Source organism: Etheostoma spectabile, chromosome 8 (genome assembly GCF_008692095.1).
Source record: "Etheostoma spectabile isolate EspeVRDwgs_2016 chromosome 8, UIUC_Espe_1.0, whole genome shotgun sequence".
Lineage (NCBI taxonomy): Eukaryota > Metazoa > Chordata > Actinopteri > Perciformes > Percidae > Etheostoma > Etheostoma spectabile.
The window spans coordinates 20078192-20091511 of NC_045740.1; the positions used below are offsets into that span (position 1 = coordinate 20078192).

Here is a 13320-nt window from a genome sequence, read left to right on the forward strand (position 1 = left end):
TATCAAGAAAACTACAAATGAAATTCTAATTTAAAGTCATTAAAATATCATGAAGGAATGAGGATTGAGTACAACGGACACAATAATACTTAATGTCCTTATGACTGTTTTAAGATTATAGGCAAAATGAATAGCCCATAACCAAAATTAGGTCACTGTATGAAATAGTAATATAGACACGTGGGCGGAAGTCAGCGACGTCATCAAAACAGTAGACGGTGGACAGTAGGCGGAGAAAAAAAGCAGCCCGTCAGTGGATGTGACACGCTTACAAATTCATAGAAAACAACCCCGCAAGCAGCAGGAAACCATGATCGTGCTCCAGCAGCGTGTTTAGTGTGCTCGATCCAACTGGACAGCGGAGTTCCAAGTGTTCTTTCTCCCTTCCCGAGTCCTTGGAGGCTCCAAGCACCATGGTGAAGCAGTCGGACCGAGCCCCGCTGCTGGACTGGGAGGAGATCCCACCACCGTATCCGAACCAGGCGGCCCCGCTACCGCCGCCGAGGGAGGAGGACGCAGCGGCGGGGAAAAGTTGGCAGCCAGCCGGGCGGCGTCCACCGACAGGGACCGCGGCCGGTACTGGGCGGTGCACCGCGGCCACCACTACCTGCAGCCCGACGACGAAGAAGAGTGTAACAGCTGTTGTCGCCAGCAGGAACGGAAGCCCGGGCCGTCCGCGATCAGAGCTCTCCGGGCACAGGTGGGATCCCCCGGAGCCTCTCGGTACAGATCGAAACGCTCCCTTCCGCGGCCTCTCGGTGAGGGATCAGTGGGAGGAAAAAGACCAGATCGTGGCTGTGTTTGTGGTTACCTTTGATACAAGATCAGGTAAGCAATCATTGTAGCAAGAGCATCTGATAATTTAACTCGTGTTTAATTAAAGTGGGCGGCTACATTTCCTGAACTTAATATCCTATTGTCATCTTGGAAAAGATCTGATGGGCTTTAGTGAACTGTAGGCTATTACCGAGTCATGGGGGGGGGCAGGTGACAGGTGAATGGCGCTATCAGGTAGGGATTGTCAAACATGTCCAATGTCAAGACCCTACCAAAATCTACTAAATTCACAATCAACCCACAGTGTTGAAATAACCCTAAATTTGGTGGGGCAACACCTCCAAAATAAATGAACTTCCTGGTTTTCCAAACTGCCAAATGCTCATGCAAGAAATGAGTGGGCCAAAGTCCAAGCTGGTATAAAGGAATATGTCTTTACAACTGAAAACAAGACTGGGATTTCAGTGCTTCAGCTTCATATAGAAGGGGTACAAGCGATACACACCAAGCCATAGTGTAAAAATAATACAGTAGCTGAGTCAGGGCTTTCTTACTGTCCCTGCTACATGACTGAAAATACAGAATTAGAGGAAGTGGCAAGGATGAAAGTAGACAGAATGGGAAGTAACTTCATGGGTTTATATATTTTATACATATCTGTGTGTGTGTGTGTGTGTGTGTGTGTGTGTGTGTGTGTGTGTGTGTTACAGGGAATATGGTAGAGTGGTGCCTGCCTCATGACATCAACCTAGACGGAGTTGAATTCAAGTCAATTGCCAGCGGTTCCCATCGGATTGCCAACGACTTTATGTAGGTACTCCCACCCCCCCACCCCACACACACTAATCAGCAAGCAGGAAATCCAGTATGTAGAGGAACACAGGTCTGTTCAATCACTGTTAAAAATCTGTCGCTCTGTGTTTACTCCTGTTCTTTGTTTTGCCTCTGGCTAGATATTTCCGTAAAGGCTCCTACTTTGGGCTGGCTTGTTTTGCTAACCTGCCTGTGGAGAGTGAGCTGGAGCGAGGAGCCAGGATGAAGTCCGTGGGAATTCTGTCTCCCTCCTACACTCTGCTTTACCGCTACATGCACTTCTTGGAGAACCAAGTCAGGTAAGACATGCTGTGTGCCGTGTAATATTTTTCTTTTTCCTTATTTTATTTCTGTTCACCTTATTCATTTCTCCCCCCCAAAAAAATTTACATGTTTCTTCTTATGCCACCCTCCTGTCCTTGCTTCTTTGTTAAAATGTTTCTCATCTATTAAACATAAACCCAGAGTCCTGTTTACAGCTATTGTCCCAAGAGCTTGTTTACAGGCAGTTTTTGCATGAAGTCTGAGCACGGAAGTGGAAGTCTTGACAACTTCTCTTCTCTTCAGTAACTCTGCTCTTCTGCCTCAGTCCTCTCACGAAAGCTGATCTCCCTATTGACTTTGTATAAATATATGACCCACCACAGTTTCGGCTTATAAATACAAATGGCTCCGTTTACTGCCAACTACAAGTGCATGTGAATTTATCTGTGTGGTAATCTGTTCGGTTTATGTGTGGTTACTGTGGCTTTATTTTCACAGTCACTCTACAGATGCAAGCAGATGCCTCAAATTGAATTAGAAATAGGTTAAGCATGAGTACTGAATTGTTGTGGTTATATTACATAGAGTAATGGCATTTATGTAACGTGTGTGTGGCCCTAAAATGAGGCTTACAAATACAAATGGCTCAGGTTACCTCAGAATACAAGTGGATTGTGAATTAATCTATGTGGTAATCTATCCTACGGTTTATGTGTGGTTACTGTGGCTCATTTTAACAGTCACTGTAAAGTAGCAAGCAGATGCCTCAAATTGTGTTTGAAATACTGTATGTTAAGCATGAGTACCTAATGAAATGATGTGGTTATATTACATTGAGCAGTGGCTTTTATGTAATGTTTGTGGCCTCAAATTATCCCACAATGCAATTTAAGAACAAGTGACTGTTACCAACCAAGCACACATCGGTAATCTTGCATTATGGATGACCTAAATTATGTCTGATACTGAATACACAACGCTTCTAAATAGGCTTCTATTTACTGTGTGTAACAAATAGTGATTGAGTTAATACTTTCAGATGTAAGCTACAGTGCTTTAGTAATTGTGTTTAAACCTTTTGAATAACACTGCATGAGCCAGTGATGGAGTACTCGAGTCCTGGTCTCGAGTTGCTTTTCTCTTGACTCTTGACTCGACTTGGACTTGTGCACTGATGACTTGGACTTGAGGATTTATGAAATCGGACTGGAGCATTCACGAAGTAGAACTGAAGTTGGATGAAGTTTATGACTACTTATGTGTAAAAGGCAGTAGTGGAGATTTTGAGTCTGACTCCAGTCGCTATTCTCTGGTCTTGCGACTTGACTCTGACTCTTCTTTTGTGACTCAGACTTGGACTCCAACACTGGGGACTCGGACTTGACAGTTAGTGACTTCACTTCAACACTGGAATGAGCTGTGAGCTTTCATGGTCGTACATTGACAGATAATTAATATGCAAATGGGATTTGTTTAAAATACACCCAAGCAAGCATAATCTGCCTTTTTATACAAATCTGGAGAGGCTTGGATGACTCAATACCTGACATTATTCTACTTTCTTACTTCTCCTCCCTCACTTCCTCCTGCCATTGCCTCATAGACACCAGTTACAGTGTCCGGGCCAGTACTCTCCACTGGAGGCCTTCTATGAGGATAAGAAGGCCATCCTTCCCCCTGCAGGAAATGGTCTGGTCACTGCTTGCCCAACCTGGAGTGTGACCACCATCAACCGCTGTATGCACCCAGAAATGAAGGTGTGAAAGCAGCAGAACACACTTATAATGTTGGTGATAGCAGATTTGCTCAACAACACAAAACAACATCATCGTTGTCACTTTTGTTCTCCCTGCAGATCACCCACCCAGCTGGCTGCATGTCCCAATTCATCCAGTTTTTCGGGGAGCACATAATGGTGCTGTGGAAGTTTGCATTGCTGAGGAAGCGGATCCTCATCTTCTCCCCTCCACCTGTAGGTGTGGTCTGCTACAGGGGTGAGAAGCTCAAACACACATGCTTACACACACTTGCACGTTTTTTTGTAACACAAACCGGTCAGGATGTAATGAGTGTATCAATGTTGCAACCTAAGTGTTGTCTTTTATGTTCTATTTCCATGGCTATGTTAAATTCCCTATGTTCTTATGCTTCCCTCAGTGTATTGCTGTTGCTGCCTGGCCAATGTCTCTTTACCTGGAATTGGGGTCTCTGTGCCTGAATTACGGCCCTTTTTCTACATCAACGTAGCCGACATCACTGCCCTGGAAACAGAGATGTCATTCGTGGCCTGTGAGTGAAACATTAACCGTATAAAAATGGTTAATTGACCACTGTCTGTTATCTATGGAAACAATTCCTTATATGAGCATGTTTTTTTTATCATTTTAAAGGCACAACAGAGAAGATTTTTGAGGTGAAAAAGGAGCTGTATGACGTCTACATTGATAACCAGAATGTGAAAACGCACAGAAGCCATTTGCAGCCGCTGCTCCGACTGAATGCAGCAGATAAGGAGAAGTACAGGAAACTGAGTGAACAGAGGTATGCACTGTAAAATACTTTACATTTTATCAGATTTTTGTGAGACATGCATTCATATTTGAGTTATCAACACTCTTATATACTGTACTGGCCAGTGAGGAGCACAATGAGAGGCATAAAGATCCTATTTGTCTATTTGTTTCTCAGGCAAATGTTGCTGTACTCTCAGGAGGTGGATGGAGACTGCACGTCAAACGAAGAGGATCTTTTCATTCTGTGAGTCCTTGACAAGTGTATTCATAGCTGCTTGTGGACTCAAGTCCTTTTCACAGGCAGTAGGTTTAAGGAGAGTAGTACTATTATGTTGGTTTCATCATTTTAATTTGATGCGGAGTACTAGATCATGACGCACTTGTCTGTAACCCTGTCCTAGGTTCTTCATGGAGTTGAATAACCGCATCTTCCAGACCCTGTCAGATGTAGCAGCGAGCACCGACCCTACCCTCACCGCTGAACACGTGAGGGCCATGGGGCTGGATCCCCAGGGTGACCGCTCCTTCTTGGTCGACCTGCTGGAGGTTTACGGTATTGACGTCACGCTGGTCGTAGACAACCTCTGCTGCCCCTGAGCCTCCCCTTGGAAACCCGGAACGCCACTGGATATTTTGTGCCTTCAAGGCCCAAACACACACACCAAGACACCAAAGACACAGCCTCCACCCTGGGATCTCCATCTGTCGCCCAATGTCCCCACCTGGGTGTCTATTTTCCCTCTGTGCGTGTCTCATCTGACCTGTGGAGACTGTTTCCAAGCAGTGTGGATGATGAGGACGCTTAACGTTGGTGCACTGGTCCGCAGTGGCTGCTGAACACCTGACTAGCCTACAGCACTGCTTGGCAGCTGCGTGGTCTTGAAGCCACTCACATCTTATGTCCCTCACTTGTGTTTTTTGTCAGAAATAAGTGTTGTGTGCCCTTGTTTGACTTTAAGTGGCCAGGGCTGAAGCACAGGATAAAGGCATGGAAGTCTTGGTCAAGTATGGTCATCGCAGCAGGTCGTTCTCCTCTGCACCCATCACAGTGAAGAAGTCATTGAAACATTCACAATCCTGCAGCTTTTGTGTGCACTTACGTACGGTTTGTCTGACAAAACGAGGAGGTTTTAACACTTCAAAAGGTTTTATAGAAGATTCTCGCCAACATAATGTGCAACGATTTCATCCTGCTGTAGTCACATACTTGGATGAATTTGTTTAGTAAATTAATTAAAATGCTTTTTTTCTTAATTTGCCTTTCAAAAAGGAATCAATAGGAGTCTGTGCTAGTTAAAATTAGCCTTCTTCGTGTACACGTGTTTTCCACTTTTTTTACTATTTCTTTCACAACTGAAAGTGAGAGGTGAGGATGTTTATTAATGAGTGTGATATCCTATTTTTTATAATGGGGATGCTTAAATATTATCACGCTGACTCACAGAATGAGAATGGAAAAGCTGTTAAACACTTTGTCCTCCTTTTTATGCACCTTCAACACGAGGTATAGATCTAATATAGTGGGTTTCTGTGTTTGATCACAGTCTAAAGTGCTAGTGATGGGGGTGTTCTGGGAACTTTGTTTTGTTACATGTTTTACCTATAGAGGGTTAAGAGGTTCCTTGAATTGTACATGAATGTGACTTTATAACACTAACCTATTGAGAATGCTGCACAATGTCCACGGGACCATTTCCTGATCCACAAAGTGATCATGCTTAAGTGTGTGTGTGTCTGTGTGTCTGTTGTGTGTGTGTGTGTGTGTGTGTGTGTGTGTCTCTCACAGGCTGGTTCCTTAACGAAAGCCAACATATGTTCTGTGATCGCGTTGAGTGAAGAGTCCTTGATGGAGAAATTTTTAGTTGACTTATTGATCAGCTTCAATGTCCCTGACAAAGATCTCTTTATGCTTTTGGAGATTTCCTCAGTCCTTCCATCACAGTCCTATTGAGTTAATCCAGCTCCTGTTTGCCTCGTATAAATTTGGAATAGTGTTTCTCAGCCTTTCCGTGGCCCCCCGCACCGATGCTAAGCTAAAACGATAAGTCATTTCTTTCACACATTTCACAAGTCTACAAATATTCATTATTTTAATTTTATCATCACATTTCAAAAATGATCTTTTGGGGGCTAATCCCCAGGTTGAGAACTGGTGATAGTCTGTCCTTTGACTTGATCCCTCAATATGTTTTCTGGGTTCATTAAAAATAAAATAAAGACACTGCACCAAGTGGTGTATCTGAAAGAGAAGCTTTGTTGTTTAAATGGGGCCTTAAGCAAATGTGAATTTCTCAAATTTACTACAGCAGTGTACGAGTCTTAACTGTATGCACGTCAACAGTATTTGCTGGCAGATTAAGTACATTGTCCTACGCACTTTTGTATAACCTCACCTTACTGTCTCCAGTGAAACCGGTTGACTCTGACTGGTCCGTTTCATGTCAGTAGACATATACTCTTGCCTCTAATGGTGTTTGCTTTACAGGTGTATGTTAACTGTGTAAGGGAATGTACACAACTCACACCAATGTATAAAATGCCTTCTTTGTGGAGTCGTTCACAGATGTGTACCAGCATTAACTAAATGGGTCCTTTGTACAGCGTGTCACTCTACTGAATGTCATAGACGGAAAAAGTATTGCACGTGTGCAGTGACACATCCAAGTAGCGTAACTGTTTCCTTCTTGATTGTAATGTAAATCAAGACTATTCACAAAATAACAAATATGTCTTCACCTTTACTAATGTCAAACACTGTAAGAGATGTCAGTAATGTACACACAAACTCAATAGCATGAGCAACTGTTCATTTCACTGTACTGCCGTTGTAAAATAATAAAACATTGATACAGTTTAGGTGTTACCTAATCCTCTGTTTCTAACCTTGCATAACTAGTTTCCTCTATTCCCTTCTTAATCCTACTCTACCTACACCTCTCTTCCTTCACTGAGAAGGATCACTGCTTTCATTGCTTACCACAACACAACTTTCAAGATCATCGGGACAAGACAGCTACTTTATTACTGCTTGAGGTGGAGACAATTGTAACTTATTTATAGAATGGTAGCGGTACTTATTTAATCACTTTCATTCCCCTACAATAGTTTTTCTCCACCACAACAAAGGAAACGAGAGCCTCCCTTTGTTTTCCTGAACAAACAAATATAAAAGGCATTTGTTTAATTCTGCAGAATTGCTGTACACCATCTGTCATATCAGACCCAGCCTCACCAAGGAGTCTGCCAAACTCCTTGGCTCCATCTCATGGCCCTTGTTTAATAGCTCCTCGACTCCTCAGTGGAACCAGAATTTTTTTTGTCCCTCCTCTGTGAAGGCCGTCTCAAAGCTCTTATTTCCGACCCGAGGAGCGAGCATCGAGGAGGGATCACTACAGCAGCCTTCCCAGAAGGCTTGCCACTGAAGGAGTTAACTCAGCCCATACAGTTGACAAATTAATATGATGCTTCAGAGGAAAGGACGTCTCATCCCTCTAAAAACACGTTTGCCTGTTGCCTCTCTCCTCACGTCTCCTCGGTGGGAGAGACTAAGACGCAAAGAAGGGAGGCAAGTAGAGGACTCAAGGAGGCAATTAAAGGGCTATGAAGTGCTGCTCTGGTCTAAGATCTAGGGCATTTGCAACGCATTCAGAATGTTGCAGCATCCTTATTTTTGCAGTATAAACCTCCAACCTAGCCATACTCTACTGAGCCCCAGTGGCTATTCAGCCAGCTCAAAGCACTGATGTGAAAAGGAAATCACTTACGTAACACCACTCTAACATAACATTTTCCCATCCTACACTTCAGACTGCTTCATGTGCATGGCTACTTATGATTTCTTGTCATTTCCATCTCTGTCCATTAACTTTATTTTACGCCCTCACCACTAGCCCTGTATGCGTCTGTACTCCTTATCTAAACCAAAAAACTGGTAAACCAAAAAAAACACTTGACGTACTTTATTTTTATTGACCAAGCTCAAATGTGATGGCAACAGTAAACCATTCAGTAAACATAAGGCCAATTTGTAAGACAACCTGTACATGGGTTACTGGCTTAAAGAAACAAAGCCTTGGTCCTTTAATATACAACAGCATGTACTATAATAAACTGAATATTCTATCAGTGTTTACATGTAGTAAAACATTCCATCAGTACTTCATGAGCATTTCAAACTGCTGGCAAAGCAGACATCCATTTTCAAAATAACCTCAGAGTCTCATGGCAGCTGGTTCTTTTCTTTTGTGAATCTCTTGAAATCCGTTTTTGTCTTGCTGATCTTGACTTCTTTCTGGTTCCACGTTGTTTCATCACTGCACCTGTGAGAGGAGCTGCTCTCTGCGTTCTGCACTGATGAAGAAGCGGAGTTTTCTTGGCAGCAGCCTTATCTCTACAGGCATGGCTTCATACTCCTCGTTGTCGATGTTGTAGAAGCCAGCGGCACTCTGCGGCGTCAGGGCGTAAAGTTAAATGTCAAGACAAAAACTTACATACAGAGCTTAACAAGTAAAAAACGGAAGCCGAAGACAGCTATGCTTGCGTCTTAATTTGCTTTTTTTATAAGTTACCTTGAGAGCACAATTTAGTTATTTCGTTATCTCAAAAAAAAACAAGCTTTGTTATCTTGAGATAATGAGGTAATCAATGATATTTTCACGGTACAAATATAGGACTTGGCATATCTCTTAATTGAGTACAAATACTTGATTCTGTGTCTGCATGTTGTCAAAAATGTCCTCAACTCAAATCGTTTCAGGAAAGAGACTTCAGAGACGGTATCAGGGGACCACTAAGGCCTATATAAAAGCATCCAAAAAGCAGCATGTCTTAGGACCTTTAGTTTAATTTCTCTCCAGCAATCCAAAAATCAAAGACTAAAGACATTTCCTCACAATTTAGTGGTATTTTCTGTTTAGTTTATACGGGACACTGCTTGTGACTATAATCCAATTCATTATATTTCCAAATATATATTTTGTACTATGCCCTTTGTCAACACCTTATTTTGAGAACCACACATCTTTCCGCTAACTTCACCAAGTCCATCACAGTCAGCTGCATCTGGGACGTTAACCATAGTTGACGACTGGCATGGCCCTCCTGCCCCGTGGTAACGTTAAGAACATTAAGAAGGCCCGAATAAGAGGAATCAACCCTTTGTTTTGTGATAAGGGGTGGATTATCTCAAGATAAGGCACGTGATCCCAAGACAACATTGAAAAAATACAGTACCATTGCCAGCACGACTGTTGTCGGCTTTCGTAGTAAACGAAAAAAGTAGTAATATTGGTCCCACAATCCTAGAATAGTTTTGATTTGCTTTGATGTGAAACAATGAAACAGGATTGAACCATCTCAGGGTTACTGACCTCTGGCAGCTGCAGCCGGCAAGCACTGGCTTCCAGTTTTGTGGAGTCTTTAGTGAACACAGTGGGGTCCTCTTCTTTTTTATTTCTATAATTAAGGAATTAGGGAATTACATTCTTTTACTTAACCAAGAATTTTTATATCTTGTAGCCTTATATCCTCGATAATGTTTTTGGTTTACAGCAGATTAATAAAAAATAAAAAAAACTCAATCTACTAACCCGACTGTGATGTACTCGCCCACAGTCAAGTTGTCCGGTTCAGCACAGATCATCAGGGAGTCATTTATGCGCTGCAAGTTTGAATAAATAGAAACAGTTTACATAAATCAAAAAGGAAAACAAGGCATAGGGGGTTTAATGGGATCATGTTACCATTCAATTGCTCGGGTACAAGGCTTTGTATAAAAAATTATTTTTGGACTCACCCTCTCGACTGGGTTCTTGTTGTGTGTTTGAATAAACAGCTCCAACGTTGACAGCTGCTCCTCCTTCCACTGCTCTGGTTCTTCCACTTTTGGAGGCTCTGCGCACGCACACACGCACGTGCGCACACGCACACACACACACACACACACACACACAATACAACTCAGTCATTTACTGTTGGGATTTGGTGTCGTGTTGCCATGTTATGATCCAAAAGTGTCAACATAGTGACACGCGCTACCTTCGACAGGAGGGTTCCAGCGGTTCTTCAGCCGGCGGATGATGCGGTAGAGCAGGTTGGGTCGGGGGGGCTTCTGAGATGGCAGGTCAGGGGGCCGGAGGCTGGGATCCAGGTAGGACACTGAGACGTCCCGGACCAGGGGCCACTCCTGAGAGATTTACAACAGAGTAAGATTAAAATACTAATCAGCAGCCATTAAATTCTAACAGTCATTGGTGACAAGGAAACAGGGGGAGACATGAAATACATCAATAACCTTATGACGTCTGCAGTATCTCATAGAACACTAATTTGATTAGATTTAAAGATTATGGATTATATTTTTGCCATCTTGGAAAACTCCTATAGCAGCATTTGGATCATTATAGGATACTAGGATTACACTGAAACCTACACTTATACAATAGGTTTTGATATACAGTACATTTAATATAAAATATTTGTCAGGTTAACAGCTGTTTAAGGTAGAGGGACTCGATGCAACAACTGATCAGGTACTCAATTGTAAACAGGCAATTAATGCCTCAAACACTTCCTCTGAAAGAAAAGGTACTTAGCAATTGAAGCAAAAGAATTTAAAAAAAGATGTTCATACCAGGGAGGAATCTCTATCACATTGGTGGTGGCTGACATTGCTTTCCAATATCAGATATTTTATAAAAAGGCCAACATTGGCTCAGTATACTGTCAAAAACAAACACAGCCTTACCCGTAGAGTACTAAACCAATGTGCTGCCTTTGTCTTCAGTGGTCCAAGGTACCAATATCTATGGGGAAATATGGTTGATTAATCCTTTGTATGGGAAATGATGTCATAGTTATGATCTGAGTGACCAATTGTGTAATCTCACTTGCTAATTGTTGCAGCCACGTCTCTAAAAGTCCCCCAACGTAGTCCCATCAGCGCAAATACTGGCTGCTCCTTTTCCCCCTAGAAACACACACACACACACACACACACAAATTCCTATCCAAGTTCTGACACAATATCTCACCGCATTACTAAAACAAAACTATAATCTAAAACGTCCTTATCCAATTTGATGAAGAAAGAAATATTGGTATATAAGTGTGACATGATATATTTCTTATATTAATATTTGCATTTAAGACAAATACTTTGTTCACAACTTGGATGATTTGTAGTAAACAGAACCAGTTCCTCACTTTGATTTGTAGCACATCCAGAGGTACAGTTTCTCCCTTCAGAATGGACAGTGTTGCTGATGTAATGTCTCTGGAAATTATACAAGGTGGAAAAATGGGTTTTAGCTACATAATAAAGAAACGCATACCCATATACGTATATTTAGCAAGTGAGACCCACCCAGTGCACATGTTATCACAGGTTAGAAGATTGTGTGATGATAACATCTGGATCTGTGTCAGCATAATGTTGAAGAGACACTTACTTGACCTTGTTGTCACTGAGGAGGTGAAGACTTGGACTCAGGGAGTTGTGAGAGCCCAGTGGAATGAATCCAATCGGTGTGTTACAGACTGTGTCCTGTAGTCATAAACCATCCATCATTAAGAGAGTTAAGTTTGGATTCAATTTTCTTTAATCTCGTTCTGCAATTAACCCTACACCAAAGCCTGATGACGATTCAACACAACAACTATGTGACACCCACTTGATCTGGCCTTCGCAGTAAACCTGTGACGACTTCCTGCAAGGTGCCATCCCCTCCGGCCACGATCAGCATGTCTGTCTGTTCCATGAGCTCTGTTAGTTTTTTTGCCTGGCCCTCATAATCTGTCTGTAAACAAGTAATATAATCATGGTGTCACACAATAGGATCTTTACTAGAATAATACAGACTGAGTCTAATGGGAGAAAAAAGCTAAACATACCTTTACTATTGTAATTTCCACACCAGCCAGGTGTAAAATAGGAACAGCATTCTTTTCAAACAGGTTGTTGGCTTTCCTGGGGAAGATTCAGAGAGGGAGTTGGAAACATACCAGGAAAGACTGTTTTCTAAAGTCCAGACAAAACTGTCAATGAGAGGCTTTTAAGATGCCTGTCTTCTTACCCACTACACGCTGCAGGGTTCAAGATCACTGTTGCTTTCCTCAGACGCTCCTGTGGTGCTATTTGTTGACGTCCAAATTCCTAACAGAGATTGGGATGATGATGACGGCGATTAGGACTAAGGGCACTTTAAGAAGGTTTTGGTTTAAATGATGACAATGTATGTACATAAATACATGATGTCTTACCCGGGCCACTAGACAAGCCTCCCTCCGCAAAACATTGTCACTGATAAGACACAAGACACACAATGTGAGACACACGAACAGACCTGCACTTAATCTAGCAAGCAAGCACCGTTTTATTCAGCACATTTCGCAGACACCAGGCACAAAGTGCTTCGCAGTCAAATGAATGCAATTGATCCAATCCGAGGAAATACCATAACATGAAATACTTACCAGTGTTTACCGTACAGCCAGTATCCCCCGTAAGACAGGACGCACACAGCAAATGTGGACTTCTTCCAGTGATTCCGCAGAGTCCGAAACCCTTTCACGACGCGAGCCATTGTTTGATTAAAGTCCCCGAACCCTCTATTTGAATGCGGTGCTACATATACTGCGGCTTTGACGTTTTATATTCCCGAATGACACATTTCCATCCCAGCGGTCACGTAGCTACAACTGTCAGATTAGCGTGGACATGTTGGTGTAACGTCAAAACAGTACGGCCGAGCACTGAGCGGAACCAATGTTGATGCCACTTGTGGTCCATAAACTTGTTTCATGTTTCTGGCAACACGAGTATTACTTTATCAAAGTTTCATAAAAAATACTATTTGTAAGATAACATAATGTGTAAAATAAAAACTTAAATCCCCGGAAAGCCATTTACATTACTTCTTAAAGTCGTCTCCTTTACTAAACTACAATTCCCATC

At 42.4% G+C, this 13320-nt stretch overlaps 2 protein-coding genes across 4 annotated transcripts; one reads left to right on the plus strand and one right to left on the minus strand.

Annotated features, from left to right (window-relative positions):
* Positions 1 to 58: 58 nt before the first annotated feature.
* On the plus strand, positions 59 to 10341 carry dennd11 (DENN domain containing 11). Of its 2 annotated transcripts, XR_004332977.1 has the most exons (10): positions 59 to 828; positions 1488 to 1587; positions 1731 to 1889; positions 3458 to 3611; positions 3710 to 3848; positions 4012 to 4143; positions 4245 to 4395; positions 4543 to 4611; positions 4769 to 5018; positions 10291 to 10341. XR_004332977.1 is itself a non-coding variant. In XM_032522975.1 (9 exons), exons 1-9 carry the CDS (start codon positions 414 to 416, stop codon positions 4962 to 4964), a joined length of 1515 nt encoding a protein of 504 aa, XP_032378866.1. In that variant the 5' UTR covers positions 60 to 413; the 3' UTR covers positions 4965 to 7254. The 2 variants fall into 2 exon arrangements, 1 of the variants encoding a protein (XP_032378866.1); XM_032522975.1 differs by lacking the exon at positions 10291 to 10341 and having other exon boundaries at positions 60 to 828; positions 4769 to 7254.
* On the minus strand, positions 8312 to 13117 carry agk (acylglycerol kinase). 2 transcript variants are annotated; one of them, XM_032522995.1, is made up of 14 exons: positions 12840 to 13117; positions 12627 to 12666; positions 12440 to 12519; positions 12258 to 12333; positions 12038 to 12163; positions 11816 to 11910; positions 11571 to 11640; positions 11255 to 11334; positions 11113 to 11170; positions 10404 to 10551; positions 10162 to 10259; positions 9956 to 10026; positions 9733 to 9821; positions 8312 to 8808 (listed from the first exon to the last, which is right to left on the minus strand). In XM_032522995.1, the coding sequence occupies exons 1-14, from the start codon at positions 12947 to 12949 to the stop codon at positions 8678 to 8680; spliced, it is 1272 nt and encodes a 423-aa protein (XP_032378886.1). In that variant the 5' UTR covers positions 12950 to 13117; the 3' UTR covers positions 8312 to 8677. The 2 variants fall into 2 exon arrangements, with proteins under 2 accessions (XP_032378886.1, XP_032378885.1); XM_032522994.1 differs by having other exon boundaries at positions 8312 to 8812; positions 9737 to 9821; positions 12840 to 13116.
* Positions 13118 to 13320: the final 203 nt, after the last annotated feature.